At 49.1% G+C, this 20,012-nt stretch overlaps 1 protein-coding gene across 1 annotated transcript in view; it reads left to right on the forward strand.

Annotated features, from left to right (window-relative positions):
- RGS10 (regulator of G protein signaling 10) overlaps positions 1 to 6,222 on the forward strand; it is a 37,208-nt gene extending 30,986 nt beyond the window's left edge. Inside the window, exon 5 of the mRNA XM_007469639.1 lies at positions 6,076 to 6,222. Within this exon, the coding sequence (XP_007469701.1) occupies positions 6,076 to 6,222 (147 nt within the window). The remainder of the gene's footprint in view (positions 1 to 6,075) is intronic.
- The last annotated feature ends 13,790 nt before the right edge of the window (positions 6,223 to 20,012 follow it).

A 20,012-nucleotide genomic window follows, 5' to 3' on the forward strand; every position in this document is an offset into this window, starting at 1 on the left:
GCAAAGCCAGAAGGAGCGGTTCGTGGGTTTTCATTCAAGTGGAAGGAGCATTGGATCCTGGAGTTTGCCATGGCCCTCTGGCTTCTGAGGGTGAGGAGGGAAGGACAGCATTTGAAATACTTTGAGTTTTTGTGTTTTTTTTCACAACTTTAAAATGGAGTTTAGGGAAAGGAGAGGGGGTTGGGGACGGGTGCCAGAGAGCATTGAACTTCCTTCCTGATGGCCAAAGGCGAAAATAAAACGCCTTCACCCCACGTCGAAAGCACGTCATTTCAGCTTTGGATTTGAGTATTAAGGACTCCAGGAACAAGTGGACAAATCACCCCCCTCCACCCCCTGGCAGTGAGACAGCACCAAACCCATGGGTGTGCGAGCGGATTGCTCGCCCGGCAGGGGTCTCTGTCTCTGTCCGTGTTTGGCCTCTTTCTGGATTTCTGCTCTCACCCTGGCACGGCGTCCACCTCGGTGGGGGGCCTTTCCAGGAAGCAGCACTGTCCAGGCGACAGAACCTTCTGTGTGGCCTTCCCTGGTGCTTTGGGACAAGGGCTGGCCTGAGCTTTATCTTCTTACTTGTTCTCTGCCAGCTGTCCTCAGGCCTTCTCCCCCATCCCCTGGGGGAGCGCACCCCACCCCCCCATCCCCAGGGGGGGAGGTGATCTTCCGTCAGGGGTGGGGACGTCCCCATCTGTGCCTGGCCCCAGCAGCCTCTGCGCCGCAGCGCCCCGCTGATCCTTGCCTGAGGGCTGGAGGTGGAGGCTGGTTTTCTTCACACTTTGTGTCTGTCCGTGTGGTGTGAAAGCATGTCTGAGGTCTAGGTGTGCAGTTGCATTCTAGAACTGCAGTTCATGGACAGTTATGTGTTCTTTCAGTCCTTTTCATGTAAAAACTAAACCAGGTTCTTGAAGCAAATATGAAATCCCATTAATAAAATTTCCTGTTGCAGTAAAGGATTCATGTTTTTTCCTCCTGGTATCCAGTTGAAATAACATGGTGGAGGGGCTTTGAAGAGGAGGTAGGATGAGTGTTTAGTTTAGGTCTTTAATGGCCTTGTCCCCTAAGACGGGTTAAAAGATTTATTAGGCTTGAAATGCACTTGAGACAGGGATGAAACCTTCATGGAGGGGCCCTCAAGGCTGGTTAAGCTTCTCATTGTCTATTTGGATGAATATGCGTCTGTGAGGGAGTCCTTTTCTGGGGCAGCAGAGCCGGAATAGTCTCAATTTGAAGCACCACGTGGATATTTTCCTTTGCAGAAAGGGGAATATGCTAATCAGTGGAGCGGTCTGGGATCTGGGGAGGGCGGGGCGTCTTGTATAACAACTTTGAGTGAGGAGAGCTCCTGGCAGGAAGACCCCCTTCTCTGTTTTCACTTCGAGTCCCACCGCCAGCAGCCTGAGGGTTGGCTCCCAAGGTCACCGACATTAAGCAACTTACAGTCCTGGCATCCAGCCCCCAGATGTGGGGCTGCCGAAACCTGAAACCTGCTGGGCCACAGCTGTGATGGCCAAAAAAAAAAAAAAAAAGGTAGGGAATGCAACTTAGCTGCCAACTTGAGTCTTCTGCTCCGCAGGCTGCCTGTCTCGCGAAGGGGTGTTGGTCAAGGGGTGTTGGTCGCTGCCTGCAGGCCCGCCCCCTGCCCACCTGGGTCTCCACCTTCTTCTTTCGCTTCCCTGCAGACAACTAGAGGCACATGGTCAGGGGATGATCACAGCCCAGCCCCGGTGAGGCCAGTCCTCCCTATCAGAGAGTCCTGGTTTTGTGGAACCTTCTGGAACCCCTAGGGCCATCTCATTTTCTGTGCACAAGCAGGAGTGAGGTGAAATCAATAATTTGACTGTGTTCATTTCCAAGGGCTGTCGTAATAGATTATTGTAAACTGAGTGGCTTAAAACAACAGACATTTTTTTCTCTCACAGCTCAGGAGGCCAGAAGCCTGAAACTGAGGTGTCGGCAGGGCTGTGCTCCTTCTAAAGGCTGGAGGGAAGACTCTTTCCTGGCCTCTTCCAGCTGCTGGTGGCCGCTGGCAGCCCTTGGTGTTCCTTGGCTTGTGGCTGCATCACTCCAACTCCAATCTCTGCCTCTGCCTTCACATGGCCTTCCTCTCTCTGGGTGTGTGTTCTCTCCTTTTCTTATGACAACACTCCTTGGATTTAGGCCCACCCTAAGTCCAGGATGATGTCATCTTGAGATCCTGAACTACCCCTATTCCCAAATAAAGTCACATTCTGAAGTTCCAGGTGGACCTAAACTTGGGGGGGCACACGATTCAACCTACTATACTGACCTTTGGGGATGTTTATTTCCCACTTATACACACAAGCACTCGTTAAAGAAGGTATTTGGGATCATTGTTTTTAGTTTACGTGCATTTTAAAAATTCTGTGTTCAGTCACTTAACACTCACGTACATTTTTCCATGTTAAACTCCTATGCAATCTTCATTTTTGATGACTGCCTCTTGCTCTGCCATATGAGTGGCAGGATAACCTGGAGGTTAGGAGTGTGGGCTCGAGAGCCGGACGGCCAGAGTTTGCATCCTGCATCCTTTTTGCACCCTCTTTTACTCACTGTTATGGGCTGAATTTTGTCTCCCTCAAATTCATATGTCAGACTCCTAAGCCCCAGTACCTCAGAATGTGACTGTGTTGGGAGATGGGGGTCTTTAAAGAGGTGACTAACGTTAAATGAGGTCCTTGGGGTGGGCCCTACTCCAGCCTGACCAGTGTCTTTATAAGGAGTGGAGATTAGGACATAGACACACACAGAGCAGAGACCAGATGACTCTGGGGAAGATGGCCGCCTACAAGCCAGGAGAAACCAACGCTGCCATCACCTTGATCTTGGACTTCCAGCCTCCAGGACTCTGAGGAAAGAAATTTTTGATTTTCAAGCCACCCAGTCCTTAGTACTTGTCATGGCAGCTGAGCTGACAACATACCAGCCACTGGGGCAAAACACCAAATCTCCAAGTCCTCCGTCCTTCCCCTGTGTGATTGGGGTCCTCAGGTTCGGTGAGGATTAGAGAGGATGCTCCATGCATTGCCTGGCGTGTGGTTTGAAGGTGCTCTTAGTGGGGCTGGTACCACCCTGAATTGTTTTGCCAACCCTCTGTCATTGCTCGGTGGGTGGAGTCTATTCATTCACTGGGTGAATGTTTGTTGGACCTCCGTCATGGCCATTTGCCCCGTGATGAAGAAGGCTGTGGTCAGCAGCTAGGTACCTGGTGTTTGGCCACTTTCTTTCTTTTCTTTTTTTAAAAATTTATCAATCACTTTGTTTTTTAAACTTTTATTTATTTTTATTTTATTTTTGGCTGTGTCGGGTCTTCTTTGCAGCGTGGGCTTTCTCTAGTTGTGGCGATCAGGGGCTACTCTTTGTTGCAGTGCATGGGCTTCTCATTGCGGTGGTCTCTCTTGTTGTGGAGCACGGGCTCTAGGTGCGCGGGCTTCAGTCGTTGTGGCACGTGGTCTCAGTAGTTGTGGCTCACAGGCTCAGTAGTTGTGCCGCACGGGCTTAGTTGCTCCGCGGCATGTGGGATCTTCCCAGACCAGGGCTCGAACCCGTGTCCCTTGCATTGGCAGGAGGATTCTTAACCACTGCGCCACCAGGGAAGTCCTGGCCACTTTCTGGAAAGAGATTTTTAGGACATTCTCTATCCTCTAAGCCATCTTCACTGAGCACCAACCACGAGGAGCCCTGGGATGGGAGCTGCCTATTGCCATGAGCTCCTAGGCCAGTGCCCAGGAGACCCTTTGCCGGTGGCAGTGAAGACCCCGTGCAGAGATACCAGGCAGCTCACAGCCCCAGAAAATGAGACTCTTGGAATCAGCATCCCTTTTCTTCTTTAAATCTGTCCCAATCTGATGGCTGCAGCTGCCACCCCCTGACTCGGCGGCATCAGGAGCTGCACCTGGAAGCAGGTGAGGGCTCGTGGAGAGGGCAGCCCCAGCCTGAAGGCCTTCACGGGCATCTCACACCCGCCCACGGCAGGGAGCAGCCCCTCTGCTCTTGTTAAATAGCTCGCAGCCCCCTCCCCTCACGCTTGCTGACGCCAGGAGTGCCAAAGGGGCAGCCGAGCCTGTGGTGTCCTGGCATCTCCTGGAGGCCGAGTGAGTCCTGCCAGCCGCTCAGCTGAAGCCACCTCCCCTCCTCCCTCCCCCACTGCCTCCAGCCTGGCCCAGGTGCCTCCAGCCCCAGCCTTTTTGCTTCTCTTCTTTGAAGAGCCACAGCAGGCAAACAGGATGTTCCACTCCCACACGTGAAGACTCAGACGAGACACTTGGGTCGAACCGCATCCTGCTGGCAGAGCTGGGTCCCATCCGCTGCGGACCTGGTCGGGATGGGGTGCGGGGCTGGGGGCCAGGAGGGGCACTCGCGAAGCTGGTTTCACTAGTCACTTTTCGAGCATCGTTCCAAACTGTGAACTTGGTGGGCATCTCAAAGTTCCCTTTGGGGGCTCTTGTGCCAGGAAGGGCCGAATAATGCAGGTGGTGAGGGATGGCAACACCTGCACGAAATGATAATGGCATTCCTCATCCCCCGTCTCACCCCTGGCTATGATTCTAGTATTTTCTGGGAGGTGTTTTTTTTTTCAATGAATAATTTCTCCAAACCGTAGCCGGTCAGTCTAGGATTACAAGATGGCTACAAAATAGATGGCTGCCATGGAGAGGCACAAGGTGGGAGCTTACAGAGGCGTGGTCTTTCTGAGCAGTGAGATAAGACTGGAAGGACACCCAGGGAAGGGCAGGCAGTAGCTGAAGAGTTTAAAGAAAACCCCAACTCTGCTGAAAGCGAAATGATTTAAGCGGTTCCCTCATGGTTGAAGCCGTCTTGGGAAAACGAAGGTGTCAAGGCTGAGGTCCAGTTCTCCCAGCCCCCAGGTAGATTTTCTGAGTCCCTGGACACCATCAGACATTTCATTTACAAAGTAGTTTGTGTGCCTGTTGAGAGAGGACAGATTTAAAAGACGTTTTACCACCCACTTGATAACCCTGCCTTGGTGGTGAGCAGCATTCTAGACACCCCTGGAACTTTCCACTTGTTGAGCCCATTGGTGGTGCAGTAAGTGAAGGCACCAGGGTGCGCAGGGCGGATTTTTGGTCTGCAGAATGCCCTGAAATTTCGGTTGAAAGGTCTGAGAGAGATGGAGAGAGATTTCTCGAAAGAGACTGTATCCCTCGACCGCCAGAAAGCGTTTCCCTTTTGCTTCTCCTCTTCCCACCCCTTTGCAGGGCAAGGGAGGAGGGTGGTGGCAAAGGATGGGGTGGGAGGAGGGGGGATGCTGGGAAGAGGGACCGTGGCTGAGAAGAGCGGGGGCAACTCTCTGAGGACTTGGGGTGAGGCAGGCGGCAGCCCTCTAATCTGTCAGGGTTTCTCCCCTTGCGCCTGATGAGCATATACCTTGGAATGATTTCTCTCCCAGAGATGCACTCCTGGAACTGTGTGAGTAAGCAGGTGTTTGCATTCCGCAGCTGACCGCTATTTTCTTTAATTAAGGCCTGTTCCCGAAGCCTCTGCTCGCCAGGACTACCGTTTCACTTCCCTGACCTGTATTGAATAAGCCCCATTTTGTTTCAGGGCATAATAATAGGTTTGTTTGAGATCTTGGATGCCAGACTTCCGGGGGTCTTAACAATATTGACATCGTCTGATATGACAGTGACAGTGGCCTATTACACTGTCGTCTCTACAGAAATGGTTTCTCTTCTGCTATCTCAAGTTCCTGGAGCAAATACATCCCTGTATTATCTACCCAAATAAAGTGGAAATTCTTAAAGGACCTCTTGATACAAGGGTATAAATCAGTGCTGTGAGAACCTACACTTGCGTGGAAGATATAGATAGGTTTGTTTCGTTTGACTCTCTAAGCTCTTATATTCCATTGAGATAGTTTCATAATGACACAAAACATCCAGGAAATCCAGCTTGTCTAGCACACGACTTACTTAACTTTCTTTGTGTGTTTGGCATGTATTTTCCTCAGCACATGATAGGTATTTAATAAATATTTGATTGGATGATTCATAGCCTGATTAGCCTCACACTTCAGATGTTTTTTCCTTTTCCCCTTAGATCTTCAACCTTATGAAATATGACAGCTACAGCCGCTTCTTAAAGTCTGACTTGTTCTTAAAACACAAGCGAACTGAGGAAGAGGACGAAGATCCACCCGATGCCCAGACTGCAGCTAAAAGAGCTTCGAGAATTTATAATACATGAGCCCTCAAGACACTGACAGGACTGGCAGCTTTCAGAAGTGAAGGAGCTCGCTCTCGGGACCGTGCAGGGTTTATAACCTCTTTGTTATCTGCAAGGACTGAAATGTGCAAAACCCTTCCATGGAATATGTGTATTTTATTACCTGCTTGACCAGTAAGTTTTGCATGATGGCTAATCTTACATAAAAAGACAAATAGCTTTGAAGTTTTAGTTCTCACACACACCCAAAGGGGGAATAGTCCTTAAAACACTGGACAGTTTGAGTATTTCACAGCTTGATTAAACTTCATGTGAGGCCACCAGGTGAACGTACAGCCACCTCTTACCTCTGAAGTCTTTGTCCTGCCTCTGTGGGTGGGTCACATGTGTCCACAGATTCACTTGGTGAACCAGCTCAAGAATCAATTGATCTGACAAACTCAGGTCACTGGGGTTTTGTCTGTCAGGTGCCTCTTGGGTTAAATACTTCTAGAGAGTAAGTTCAGTGCTGGAAAAAGAAAATTCATCACAGCCTCTAAAGATCTGGGGAGCTGAGTGTGGGTATCATCAGAGGGCTCTTATTTCTTGCATGTGGGTTTGTTCTGGTTTTGCCCGTAATCCGTGACATTTCATGCAACAAAGATAAATAGTTCATTTTGACAGAAACAAGATCTCAACCAGGAAGAAAGACAAATGGGAGACTGTTCAGGGTCCCCATGGTGATGTAAGGTGGTGCTGAATGGGTTGGTGGCACCGGCCCGTGCTGATGATGGAGCTGGGGGGATGTTCCCTTCTCTTGTAGCCCATTTGGTGAAACCCTTTCTTCTTGATGCCTACCCCTTGCTAGACTTGTTAACTCTGGGCTTGAGACTTCAACCAGAGGAAGGCAATGCTGTCTTTGGAAGCCCCCTCTTGGGTGAAGAGGCTGTGAGTGAAGTCCTGCTGGGCCCAGGCACCCGCAGCAGAGCCCAAGGTCAGGCACAGTTCCCTTCTGCTCATTGTTCCTGCCGTCTGCTGCTGCCAGACCTCCTCCAGCATGTTTGCCAAACCTTAAGCTCCTGTTTGTACAAACAAAGCAACCAGACTCTTACTTGAGAGCCTTCCAAGTCAGACGTTCCCATTTGCAAAATTCCCTGCTGATGAGCATGACTGTATGATTTATCAATCAAACCGGGACACTTGAGAGAGAAGGGGAGTGAGCTTAATCATTACGCTGGGATAATAGGCATCAGCTGGTTCTGTTCTCGGTGAAACCAGTTTGCATAGTCACCCTACTGACCACCCTCTCCTAGGGCGACCACTCGGGCAGTTCCCCGGATTCTCCTTGTCCATTCACTGTGGTCGAATGCCCCCTGTCCTTCCACCTTGGACCTGGGGAAGGGATGGTCTTAGGAAGCCATTCACTGCTGCCAACCAAACCACCCAACTGAGCATTCATCAGAAACAGCAAATGCTTGATCCCCCCGACGGGGTTTTCTGCCTCCCCCAGTTCATCCCCGACATGCCTTCTCTCTGCCTGGGATGAGATAGTAATGCTGAGAATGACACCCAAGGGCCCTGTCATCTGGGAAATTCAGTCCATCTTCAAACAGGCAGATTGATGCACTTGAAAGAGTAAAAGGAATAAAAACAACATGGGTTCTGTAGCTCAACTTGCAGTTTACTAGCCAGAAAAGTGCAGGGATGGAGACCCACACCCCCACTGCACTGTCGCAGATGCAGGATAATTTCAAGGTGCCAGGGAACTGGGCGAGCTGCTTGGTGCTCTCTTTTGAGAGCCTGTGCTGGGCAGGTCCCAGAGACTGCAGGTGGGCTGGGAACCCTCTTTCTGGCTTTTACCCTTTTACCCCTGGGTTCAGAGGCCCTTTGAGGTGGTGAGCTCTTCATTAGCACATAAAAGAAACAGCCAGAGTTAGCTGGAAGACTGTCTGCCAGAAGAAAGCCTCTGGCTTAGGAGCTGCCTGAAAAGCCGAATGCGGGTGGGAGGGTGAGCTGCCTATGTTCAGCCACGGCTTACTTCTCACAGCACTTCCCCCAGCTTGCTCTGGCCAGGCTGCCTGCATCCCTGCCAGTCGCGGAACTGAGGCAGGTACAGAATTCAGCTTCCTAAAGCCATTGCAGAAGTGAGACAGAAGTGTAGGGATTCTGTGTAGCCAGACGGATGCTTCTGCCCAGCTTTTCACTTTCACCCTATGTCTGTCCATCCGTCCATTTATTGATTAATATTTAAATTGTGTCTGCAACGTGCTAGGGATTGTGTTAGGTGCCAAGAGTCAATGGGGGGAGTATAGCAGCCATGACGATTCATGCTCCAGTGCACAGGTGTTCTAAAATGTAGGTTTTATTATTATTCAGGTGTGGTGAGCCCAGCAGATCAGGAGACGACTATCATTGAAATGATGATAGTTTCTAAGAGAAAGGAGCAGGTCACACCGTGCAGGGCCACGTGGGGAATTACCAGGGTCGGTCAGAAGGTGGAGAGAGTGAGGGAAACGTAGGCAAAAGCCTTTAATTTGGTTTCCTTGGAAAAGGCAGGGCAAAGGGTAGGTTTGGCTAGTTTGTATCATTTCCGTGGGCTCTGGGCCTTAGGGACTGTCCCTAACTGGTACCTGGGCCTGAGTCATTAGGGCAGGTGGCCCAGAGTGTGAGAGCCCCATAAAGAAGGGACCTGGGCATGTGAGCTCTGCATCTGTCAGTTATTTTCTGTCTCTAAGAATCAGCTGGCACTGCGAGGGGCAGTCCCTCCAGTGCCAGCCAGGATCCAGAGGTCAAAGCATCAGAATAAAACACGCTTATGACAACTGTCTGCAGGGCCTCAAAATCGTAACCCGCGGGCCATAGATGTTGTGTTTGATGGGGCATGTGTCTGAAAGCTTTCAGTGCAATTGCCTTGGGCAGAGCGCAAATGTAATCTCCAGTTGGCTACAGGCCCCATCATTCCCTATTGCCTTCTAACAGGCCATTCACATTTTACATTTTCTGCTGGCTCTCCAGTTTGTGCCCTGATCTCCATCTCCTGTATGCAGAGAGCACGGCCTTGGTGACATTTTCCTCTGTGACTTTTCAGTCATTAATGATACCTCCAGATCCACTCTGCTGACCCGCCCAGCTTTCTCAGAGTCAGTTGCGATTCACACTCCTGCACCATCTTGCCTTCTCAATCACAGAACTCCCCTCCAAGGCAGGGCGGGGGTCACCTCACACTTGAAGAACACCTTTCCAAAGGCTTCTTTCCCATTGCTTCATACACAAAACCTTAAAAAGTGGGAGAACATCTATTTCTCCCATTTTAGAGATGGGAAAACCAAAACAAAGGACATGACTCACACGTGCTTATGAGTGGTGGAGTCTGAGGCTGGAACCAAACCTTCCATCTCCCGACCCCAGCTCCCTTTTTGGTTCATCCTCTGCCTGGACAGGGCCCCAGGGAGGCCCAGCGCTGGGGTGAATACTGGCATTTTGGTAAAGATGCTCCTTTACTCCTACAACAGATGCTTAATGAGCACCTACTACATCCCAGGCCACATACTAGCTATAGGAATGTAGGAGGATTAAAGAGTAAAGCATGGAGAGTTCCCTGGCAGTCCCGTGGCTAGGACTCCGCACTTCCACTGTAGCGGGCATGGGTTCGATCCCTGGTCAGGGAACTAAGATCCCACAGGCTGTGACGTGCAGCCATAAAATAGACAAAAGTCATGCTATACAAAGTTCAAAAAAAAAGAAAGAATGGAGCATCAACCCTGCCAGCAGCTGGTCGGGAGATGAGATGGGGTTTTTAACCAAAAACTCCTCTGTAAGAAAGAAAGTGACCAGCCCCTGGGAGAGAGACTGAGGGGACAGGACTGGCTGGTTGTGTTCACCTCTTAAGTTTACATGCTCAGTTGTTTTGTCTTTTCCCTAAATACCAGGGGGTTAATTAGGCTTCATGTTGACACGGGCGGTGAAGTGATTTCATTCGAAAAACATGAGAATGAGTACTCTCTGTTCTTGTGGGGATGAGCTTTTAAAATTCCAGTCTCAGGTTAACTCCAGAGAATAAAGAATTAGTTAACTGCGTTTCCCATTACGATTTTGCTAATATGTCCTTTCATGTGTTAGAGTCGGGAGCTGCTGAACTGGTACCCAACTCCCGGGACCCCGCTCTGAATTTGTGAGCACACTGTTTATACGCTTGGCAGATGCTCGGCAAGCGCAGTCATGACTCGCATTCTGTCATTATTTACTTTCATTTTGGCCGCGGATGGTCTAGAACTTAACATTTATTTAAGTGCTAAATGGTCTTGTTGTACCATTAGCTTCCAGGGTTTTAAAACTGTGTTTCTTCTCTTACACTGCAGTGAGCACTGTGAAAGGGCTGACGCCTGGGCAGGGAGGGGAGAAACCTCACACACAGATGGGGGCAGGGGTAGAATCTCTGTCGAAATGGTCCCCAAATGGTTCTCCTTGGATTCCCACAGGCACTGCAAACTTTGCAAGTCCAAAGTTACTGAAGCAGAAACCTGGGGGTCCCTCCTTGGGGCCTCTGAGTGAGTGTCTTGCAGGGTACACTGGCTGGGTGCTTGCACGGGCATTCACAGTGTTGCATCCACCTGGAGAAAGTGGGGGACCTTTTCCCAACTCCCAGAAAGCCACTGGGTTGAGAGACCTGGAAGTGGCCTGAGGGTCTCCCCTTTCCTGATTTCTAGTCTGATCCATCAGCAAGTCCTCTAAATTCTGCTCCAAAATCTATCTTGAATGCATCCATCCTTCCCACCTCCACAGCCCTGGGCCCTGACCAAGCTGCCTCTCTCGTGCCTTGCCCGATGGAGCCTCCGCACAGGTTAGTCCTCACTGCACACCCCCTCCCCATCTTCATCCAGCATCCACCTTTTAAAAGCAAAACCCTGACCAGGTTGCTCACCTGGATAAGCCCTTTCTGGGCCTTTCTTTGTGCTCAGAATGAAAGCTCAGATCATGGCCATGGCCTCAGGACTGCAAAGCCAGGAGAGCTGATCCCCGCCCCAGCTCACCTTCTGTCCCTCTACTGCTCATTTCAGATGTGAGCAGAGCACGGACGCTGCTTCCTGCAGCCTCTGCACAGGCTGCCTCCTCCTGACCGCGGCTCCTTGGCTCTCAGGCCAAATGTCAGCTCCTGGGAGAGGTCTTTCCCGAGGACCCCACTAAGCATCCCCCTGCCCGCTTCCCAGCGCCTTCAGAGCCGTGGCACGTGGCTATTTCTCTGTTACCAGCTTATGACCTCTCTCCCCAAGGACAGGGACGGGATGTGTTTCACTGAGTTCCCAGAGGTGAGTCTACTGCCTGGCCCCGAGCAGCCACGTGGTCGGCCCTCCATAAATGTTCCTTGAGTGAGCAAAGGAATGTCAAGTGGGTCAGGATCTCACATTTTGGTTGGTCTCATTCACAGCCTGGCACTCCAGTGTTGCCCTTTGGTAATGGTCAACCCTTGTGATTGCAGAATTGGGAGGCCCACCACTTCCTGAGCACCTCCCACGTGCCAGGCATTGTGCAAGGCGCACTGCACATGGTGTCGAACTTGGGCAGTGGGTGTGGCTTCCACTATATCAAAGGGGGCTGACCTTTGGAGGCATTGAACCTGCACCAGGTCACCATGGCTCATGGTTGGTGCTGCCAGGATTGGAACCCAGGTCTTTTAGACCCCTCCGCACACCCCCTCCCAGCCCACCATCTTTCTCTATACCAGGCTGGGCCAGATTTCAGCTCAGACAAATCTTTGGCCATTCCAGCTAAAAAATGGGACTCTCTTTCTGCTCTCTCAGGGACAAGGCCGCCACCCAGCTGGTCTTGACCCATCCTTCTTTTTCCCTCGCAGGATATGCAGAGAGTACTTTGCCCCAGCAAGGGAGGTAGAGTCAAATGCTCCTTTAAAAAGTCTGGTTTGGTATTTGCAACCAGTTTTTTTCCCCAGTTGGTGCTATATCATGACCATCTTTCCATGCCAGTAAACATAATTATACACCATCCAAAAAAAAAAAAAAAAAAAAAACAAATCCGGAGCCTGTGCTCCGCAACGGGAGAGGCCACACCAGTGAGAGGCCTGTGTACCGCAAAAAAAAAAAAAAAAAAAAAGTCCAGTTTCAAGATTATCTAGGGAAGATAAATGTTTCCCTTGTGCTAATTCCAGCACAGTTTATATGCTATTTTGCAACACGGGCAAACTGTTTCCTTCTTATTTAAGCATTTAAACTCTGTTTTTAAAACTGTTATGGCATACAGATCGCCTAAGAGTAACAGATGTCTGCTTGATGGAGATGTTCCCAGGAAAAGAATTTGCTGCTTCTTGGTCTCCAGAGGAAGGATGCCTTTGCAAGTATGTGGCTTTTGGTCCACATGTCCCCTCTCTTACCCTCGTAAGATGAATGGGGAAGAAATATAGTGCCACCGGCTGCCTTGTAAATATCTGTATTTACAGATCCTGGTGACTACAGAGGTGAGACCCTGGTCTCCCAGGAGGGCTGTCCCTTCCCCTCTTGGAAGCAGTATTTCTCTGAATTTTCTTAGGTGGTTAAGGTCATGGCCCATCTGGAGACATGAAAATGTGGGTCCACTTCTACTAAATTTGCAGCTTTCCCCAGAATCTTAGCAGTGGAAGACTCTCTCTCAATTATTTTTATTATTATTATTACTTTTTTACTATTGACTAGCATGAGAACTTTGATTAAGATCATGTCATGGAGTTTGACTGCCTAAATTCTAACCCAGCTCCAACGTTTATTAGCTGTGTGATCTTGGGCAAGTCACATATCTTTCCAAGCCTAAATCCCCTCACCTGTTAGATGGGGATAACATTGACTCAATGAGATTTAATGAGATAATACATATAATGTACATAGCACAGTTCCTGGCCCATGGGGGGGGGTCAATAAATATTAATGATCCAGAGTCATGTAGTCTGTTCAAGGTCACAAAGGAAAGATGTAGCAGATTCCTAGTCTGGGCAATTCCTGAGTCCTTGGCTGGGGCTCTTCCTTTATGTCATTTGAGTGAACACAGGAGGAGCCCCAGGGCCAGGGAGCTGGATCTGAATAGGGCTCAAATGATTGATGTAGAAAGTGAGTGGGTCTCAGAGCAGGAGAGGGTCAGCACCAGAGGACGTGGAGGGCAGCTGTGGGGGCGGGGGGAAGGGGAGACCAGGATGGGCCTGGGATTGGGTATCAAGGCCGGGAGGGGGCTCCGTTGCCAACCTGGAGCCAGGTTCCTAGTTCAGCCAAGTGGCCAAGTTAAAGGACAGGAAGTCTGAGAGAGGGTCTCTGACAGAAGGGGTTGGCTTCTGACCAGGGAAAAGCAGTGAAAACAGGGAGCTGGTGGTCTCTTCTGGAGCCCTTCTGCGTCTGAAGGAAAGGGAAGGGAATCCAGTAGATGTCCTCTGGGGAGCTGCTCGTTTCCTGGGCGACTTTCCCTCGGCCTGCGAGAATGATGGTTTCCCCGGGGAGGAGCTGCCCTCCTGCTTTCCAGGATGTCCCCGACTCTGCTTCTGCGAGAGGAGGGAACCCGGCACAGGGACAGCTTTACTGAAGTTCCCGGCTCGGGCTCACGGGGGAGCTGCTGAGCCATGGAGAGAGGACGCAGCTGGTCTCTCTGCGGGGCGGGGCCGGCAGCGGCGGAGGACCCTACCAGGCCCTGGGCACCACACCCACCCCCGGGGACGGGTCCCCACCCGAGGGGTCCCCACCACCCCAGAGGCGCCCTGCGGTGCCCCCTCCCCAGGTCCACTTGTAAAAGGGTCTTTGTGCTAACCACCTTCCGAGAGCCCGGGTCTGGGGATGGGGCAGCCCTGGAACTGCCAGGTCCATGCCCGCTGACCAGGGCCACCGCCCTGGCTTCTAGGTGTGAGTGGCAGGAAGGTGGGCACTCTTCCTAGCCGCCACGGTCCCACAGCTGGTTAGGCAGGAGGATGAGGCACTTCCTGCATTTACACTGAGGTTTTCTTTTGCCTCTTCCCCCCGGCCCCGCTCCCCCCAGCCCCCCACCTTGGCCTCTGCTGGCCCCAAAGACCCAGACAGGCCATCAGGAGAGGACTGTTTTGTTCATTTCATTCATTTCTAAAGTCACTGTTAATTTTCTTTTAAGCACTTGGAAACAATGTTTTGATGTGAGTTTATTAAAGAACTGAAGGACTTTGTACAATAAACTGCCTGGTACAAAAACCGCATTAACAAAGAGATCAAGAAATGACTAGCTTTGTGCACAGAGGCTTAAAGGTTTAAAATTGTTGAGATATTAAATTTCTCTCTTTCTCATCGGTGGATTTTAAAAGTATATCTCCAAACCCTCATCTTTTATCTCTGGTGTTAGTTCTGAAATGTAGTTATTTCTGAAGCCTCCAAGATAAGAGGTTAAAATTTCTCTCTTTCCTCCCCAGCTCTCTGGGCTGCATTATTATTTTACGGGTAAGGGGATGGCTTTTTTTAAAACTGAGGAATAATTAATGTTCAGTAAATATACAAATATCGAGTGGGCAGCTCAGTGACTGTCCACATTTGTTTACACACATGGAATCACTACCAGGTCCAGCTACAGACCAATGCCAGCATCTGGGGGACAACTTTTAAGGGGCATCTTCTCAAGAAGCTGTGCTTTTCATCCTACCTTCTGTATTTCCTGTCTCGGTTCTCACGGATGGAGATCTCGGTACCCTGTCCCCAACTCCTTGTCCAGCTGTGTGGAGTGAGAATAAAGTGGCCCCTCCTTCATGCACAGAACTCTTTGAGACTTTCTTCTGATTGTTTTCATTAAGAAAATTAGTTACTTTGCAAGATAGTTACCAGCCAAGGTGCCATTCTGCCTTTGTACAATTTTGTGGCAAAGTTGGGAGGGACTTCAGTGGATTCGTCCATATCTTTACATCCCTGCTTCTTCAGTGCTGACCAGTTGCATTGCTCAGTTTACCACTAACCTGCTACTTTATGAAAACTACTGATAGGGCTTCCCTGGTGGCGCAGTGGTTTAGAATCTACCTGCCAATGCAGGGGACATGGGTTCGAGCCCTGATCCGGGAAGATCCCACATGCTGTGGAGCAACTAAGCTGTCCGTATGCCACGGCTGCTGAGCCTGTGCTCTAGAGCCCATGAGCCACAACTACTGAGCCCACAAGCCACAGCTACTGAAGCCCTTGTGCCTAGAGCCCGTGCTCCACAACAAGAGAAGCCACCGCAATGAGAAACCCGCGCACCACAACGAAGAGTAGCCCCTGCTCACCACAACTAGAGAAAGCCCGCGCACAGCAATGAAGACCCAACGCAGCCAAAAACAAATAAATTAAAAAAAAATACTACTTATAGGAAGAGTTTCAAAACATTCAGAAAAGTAAAAATACGATTACAATAAAACCATTGTCTATATTTAATCATTGTTAATAGTTACCACTAATTATTATTAATTATTAGCCATGTTTCCTCTATATGTTCATATTTTTTTGCCAAACTATTTTAAAGAAAATTAGATGTAGTGGTTCACCTAAAGTAATAACATTTATTACACTTAGTAAACTGAACAATTATTCTCAATATCATCTAATACCAACTCCGTATTAAAACTTCTCAAACGACAGGACATTTTGAAGTGTCCTTTTTTCAAACCAGGATCCAATCAAGGAGCTAGCATTGTAATGTCTCTCTGTAATTTAGACCAGCCTCCCAATCTTTTTTATTTTTTGTTTAATGGCGTTGCCTTTTTCGAAGAAACCAGGGTAAGTATAGTATAAAATGCTCCACATTCTTGACTTGTTTTATTGTTTCTTCATGGTGTCATTTAGCTTGTATTTCCTTTACTTCTGAGGATAAATTAACATTACGTCTGCTGACCTTTCTCCTTAGTCCAGAGGCCCCTGAATTTTCTCAGTTCACGATACCCTTGGAGTCTCATAAATCTTTTCAGTGTTCTTACGTTAAGCAAACAAACCCCAGGCTAACTCTTCCATTTATTAAACAGGTCCAGACAATTTAATAAGTATTTGTGTCCTAACAACTTCATAGTTGATTTAAAAAATCACACACATACATCAAAATTTAAAGAGAGTATTTCTATTTCATTCAAAAATAACCAAAATTACTTACTGATGGAATGTGTGCACCTGTGGGCTCCAGCCAGCTTCTCAAACCTTGGAATCAGATTGACGCCACCACCCTTAGATCCTGCCCCATAGCGATTTTCATGCGGTGCTTCCTTTTTATCACAGCAACCACCAAAAACCCAGCTTTAGAAAGATATGGCTCCATCAGAAGGAATGTAGCATGATCTAGGGTTGAAACCATGAACCACCTTGAGTTAATTCAGCGTCAGCTATCCCTGTGTTTCCCTTGAAAGTGTAAGATATCCTCTGGCACTCCTGTCAGTTTGCGGTGGCCTCTGGGTGCCTCGGTGGGCAGTTTGGGAACCACAGTATGAATCCAGCATCTGCTAACTTCAGCTGCAAGGATTGCAAGCAGCCAGAAGACAAAGTGAACAAGCACAGTTTTGTCTCAACTAAATGAACAGAGAACACCACCTCCTTACCTAGAGCGGTGCTTCCTAGGTTAGGAAACCTCACTACGCATCAGAAACATCTGGGAACCTTACTGCAACGAACACTCCTGAGCCCCGCCCCAGGGAAACTGACCCGGGGGGTTTCAGGTACCTGTTTAAAAAGGGAGCATCCCATGGGCTTCCCTGGTGGCGCAGTGGTTGAGAGTCCGCCTGCCGATGCAGGGGACACGGGTAAAAATTTCAGTTTACCTTAGATTCTTTCTTTTATTGCTTATCTGAAAATGCACCTACATCTTTCTTATTTACACACACACACACACACACACACACACACACACGCACACAACAAAAAAAAAAAAAAAAAAAAAAAAAAAAAAGGGAGCATCCCTGGTGGTGTAAGTAACCCAAAGACACTGTGTTAGGACAAGTCCTCTGAGGTCATCTCTGACTCAGAGTTCACTCCCAAAGAAGAAAATGGAAAAAGACAATATAAAGTTTCAACGAACAAGGCCTGGGTCTTAATCCAGCCAATAGAGTGATTCAGTGGCCTTGTGAATGCCCTCTCTAGAAAACCTGTTCTCTTGAGTAGGTGCTGGTTGAATAAATCTCATGTGACAGTCCCTGAGCTCCAGGCAGTGTGGGACCCAGAGATGAACAAGGCCAGCCCTGCTCTTGTGTTTCTCCAGCCACTGAGAGGAAAGGGACATAAATAATGTATCTCCAAGGCATGACTTAACATCAGGGTGGATTTAAACCCTGTCATTGCAGTTTTCCAGGGCTATTGACTCTCCCCTCCCATTCCACACCAAAGAGGCCATTTCCCTCAATCTCAGCAGGCAAGGGGAGTTGAGCACCCTTTTTCCATGAGAATATCAATATTTCCTTGGTGAATGATTTAAACGTCTCAATTGAAATGTTGGGAGCTGGCCTCTCTCAGCAGTCCCGGCTGCGGCCGATGCTCTTGACTGCAGCGCTTTTCCAATTCCCTTCTCGGAAACAACTTCAGCTGTGAATCTAAGAAGCCACTGGAGTTCTTGTTGATCAAGGTTAAGTCATTCTCCTTCAAAATTTGCATCTCCTCAGACATTTGGGGCACCTCCTGCACAAGAGATGTGGGTATTCCTGGGTCATTTCCTTCCTACAACCTCCCCTGGGAGCTGGGTGTGTGGGGCGGGAAGGTGTGGAGCCTGGACATAGAGGCCAGAGTACCCCTCAGGGAGGGCTTACTTGGGAAGAAGTCAGACATCATCTGCTGAGCCTCAAGTAGGAGGAGTATCCCCGCTCCCTGGAGGCATCCGAGCAGAGGCTGGGCACCTTCCTGTGGGGCGTGGGACAGGGCCTTCAGACATCACCTGTGATTGGACTAGCTGAACCCTGAAGCCTCTTTCAGCTCTGAGAGGCTGTGGGTTTATGTTCTGGAAGATGCTTCTCAAGAAAGGCAGGAACTCAAATCTTCATTTTCACCCTGAGGGAAAGCAGGAAATGAGCTTAAAAGGGAGAGTTAGGAGGAAAAGAAAAGTCCCCAAAGGCATAATTTGTTTTCAACATTTGCACAAACTCTTAAGTTTGGGCCCCGGAGAGCTTTGAGGACACCATCAAAAGAAACAATCGCCTTGGTATAAAAAATAAATATTAACCCCAGAGCCTTCCTCTGTAACCAGCTGCCCTCAAGAATCCCATCACTGCCAGCTGGATCACCACCTCACAAGTAAAAAGGATTCTTTCTAGGCCAGAGAGGCTCGATTGAGCTCCATCCTACAGAAAGGTGGGGAAGAGGGGAGAGAGGAGCACGAAGGGGTGCCAGGGCGACTGCCGGGGGTGAGGGGAGAGGATGAGAGAGAAACAGGGATTTTAACAAGTTCTCAGAACTTGGTATTTGGATCTCCTTCAGGGTTTGGAGGAAATAAAAGGAAAACACATTGGACTGTGCCTCGTCAACTGTGCAGCTGCTCTGAGACTGGAGTGTGTAGGTTCTGGGTTACTTTATTAACCCTTGTTCTTAATGAAGGGAGGCCAGAGGGGTTGCCTCTGTGGAAGAGTTAATACTCAGTGTTGCAGGGTGATTTGCCATTCTGGCTTCCTTAAACAACGGTACCTATCCTATAGATCCCAAAGCACTCACTCTTCCAAGTGATCTCCTTTGAGCCTCACCAGAAGTCTAGAGGTAAAACACTGGTATCAATATGCCCATTAAGCAGATGGGAAAAGTAAGACTCAGAGGCATGTGACAGCTGCATGAAGAACACGGGGGTATTCAAGCTTAATTTTTCTGACTGTGAATCTGGCGCTTTGCCCCCTGCCTGTCCCGTGAACCCCAGGCTCCCTGACCATCTGAACTTTGGCTTGAGGAGTCATCAAGTCAGTTTGGCTTCGCTGTCCCCAAAGCAACTCTCAAGTAACTTTGGAACACTGGCTGAGTTGTCATTCTGTTTTTTTTCCCTGCCTTTCTTTGCCTGTTGTAGGCACTTTTAAAAAACCCATTGAACTGTTTGTGAAAATGAGTGACAGTACATTTGCCAAAGCATCATGTGGGTGGTGGCATTCTGCTGTCTTCTGCACACACAAAGGAACGATGCCGCTAATTACATCTCTCCCGCCTGGATGTGCCTTATCTGCCCCTCAGCGAGGTCCCTATTTATGGTGTTCCCGGCTCAGAAGTGAGAGGAAGAAGGGCGAGGGAGCCTGGGCTTTATTCTCGCTATGCTGTTTACATAGAGTCAAGCAAGGGCGCCAGTTGAAGTTCGTATTTCCATTTTGTTGTTGTTGTTGGGAGGCGGGGTAGGAAAGGAGGAACACGGGGTGTTTCTTGGAAGCAAATTGGGTGGGGGAAGGCGACATACATTGCAGCTGAGAAATGAAACCTTCTATGGTTTAACTTGCAGCAAGTTCAAAGGATGTGTTAGGGAAAATTGCAGGTGCTGGTTCTGTGGTATTTGGAGTTTAGATGAAAAAGAAAAGCAAACAAACTGCTGGGCAGCTCATCTCAAGAAGAGACTGGCTTGAAGGTCACCCCTTCCAGCAGGAACCCTCCTTCTGTGGGTCCCAGAGGAGGCAAGGGCGGTGGAAGCGGGCAGAGGGAGCAGAAGGAGGGACAATAAAATATATTTTTTGAGACAACCTCATTCACCCAGCTTTCTTTATGGAAACGGGGTGAGGGAACAGATCAGGCATCTCGCTGGAAGATTTTAAGAGATGCCACAGAAGGAAAGAATTTTCTGATGTTCCAGTTTTGCTCAAGTTCAAGCTGTAGAAACCACAGAGTTTCTTCAGAGGTGAAACCAGTTCACTGGACTGGTTTTTTTCTTTAACTGTAGAAAAAACAGGTTCC

Source organism: Lipotes vexillifer, unplaced genomic scaffold (assembly GCF_000442215.2).
Source record: "Lipotes vexillifer unplaced genomic scaffold, Lipotes_vexillifer_v1.1 scaffold240, whole genome shotgun sequence".
Classification (NCBI taxonomy): domain Eukaryota; kingdom Metazoa; phylum Chordata; class Mammalia; order Artiodactyla; family Lipotidae; genus Lipotes; species Lipotes vexillifer.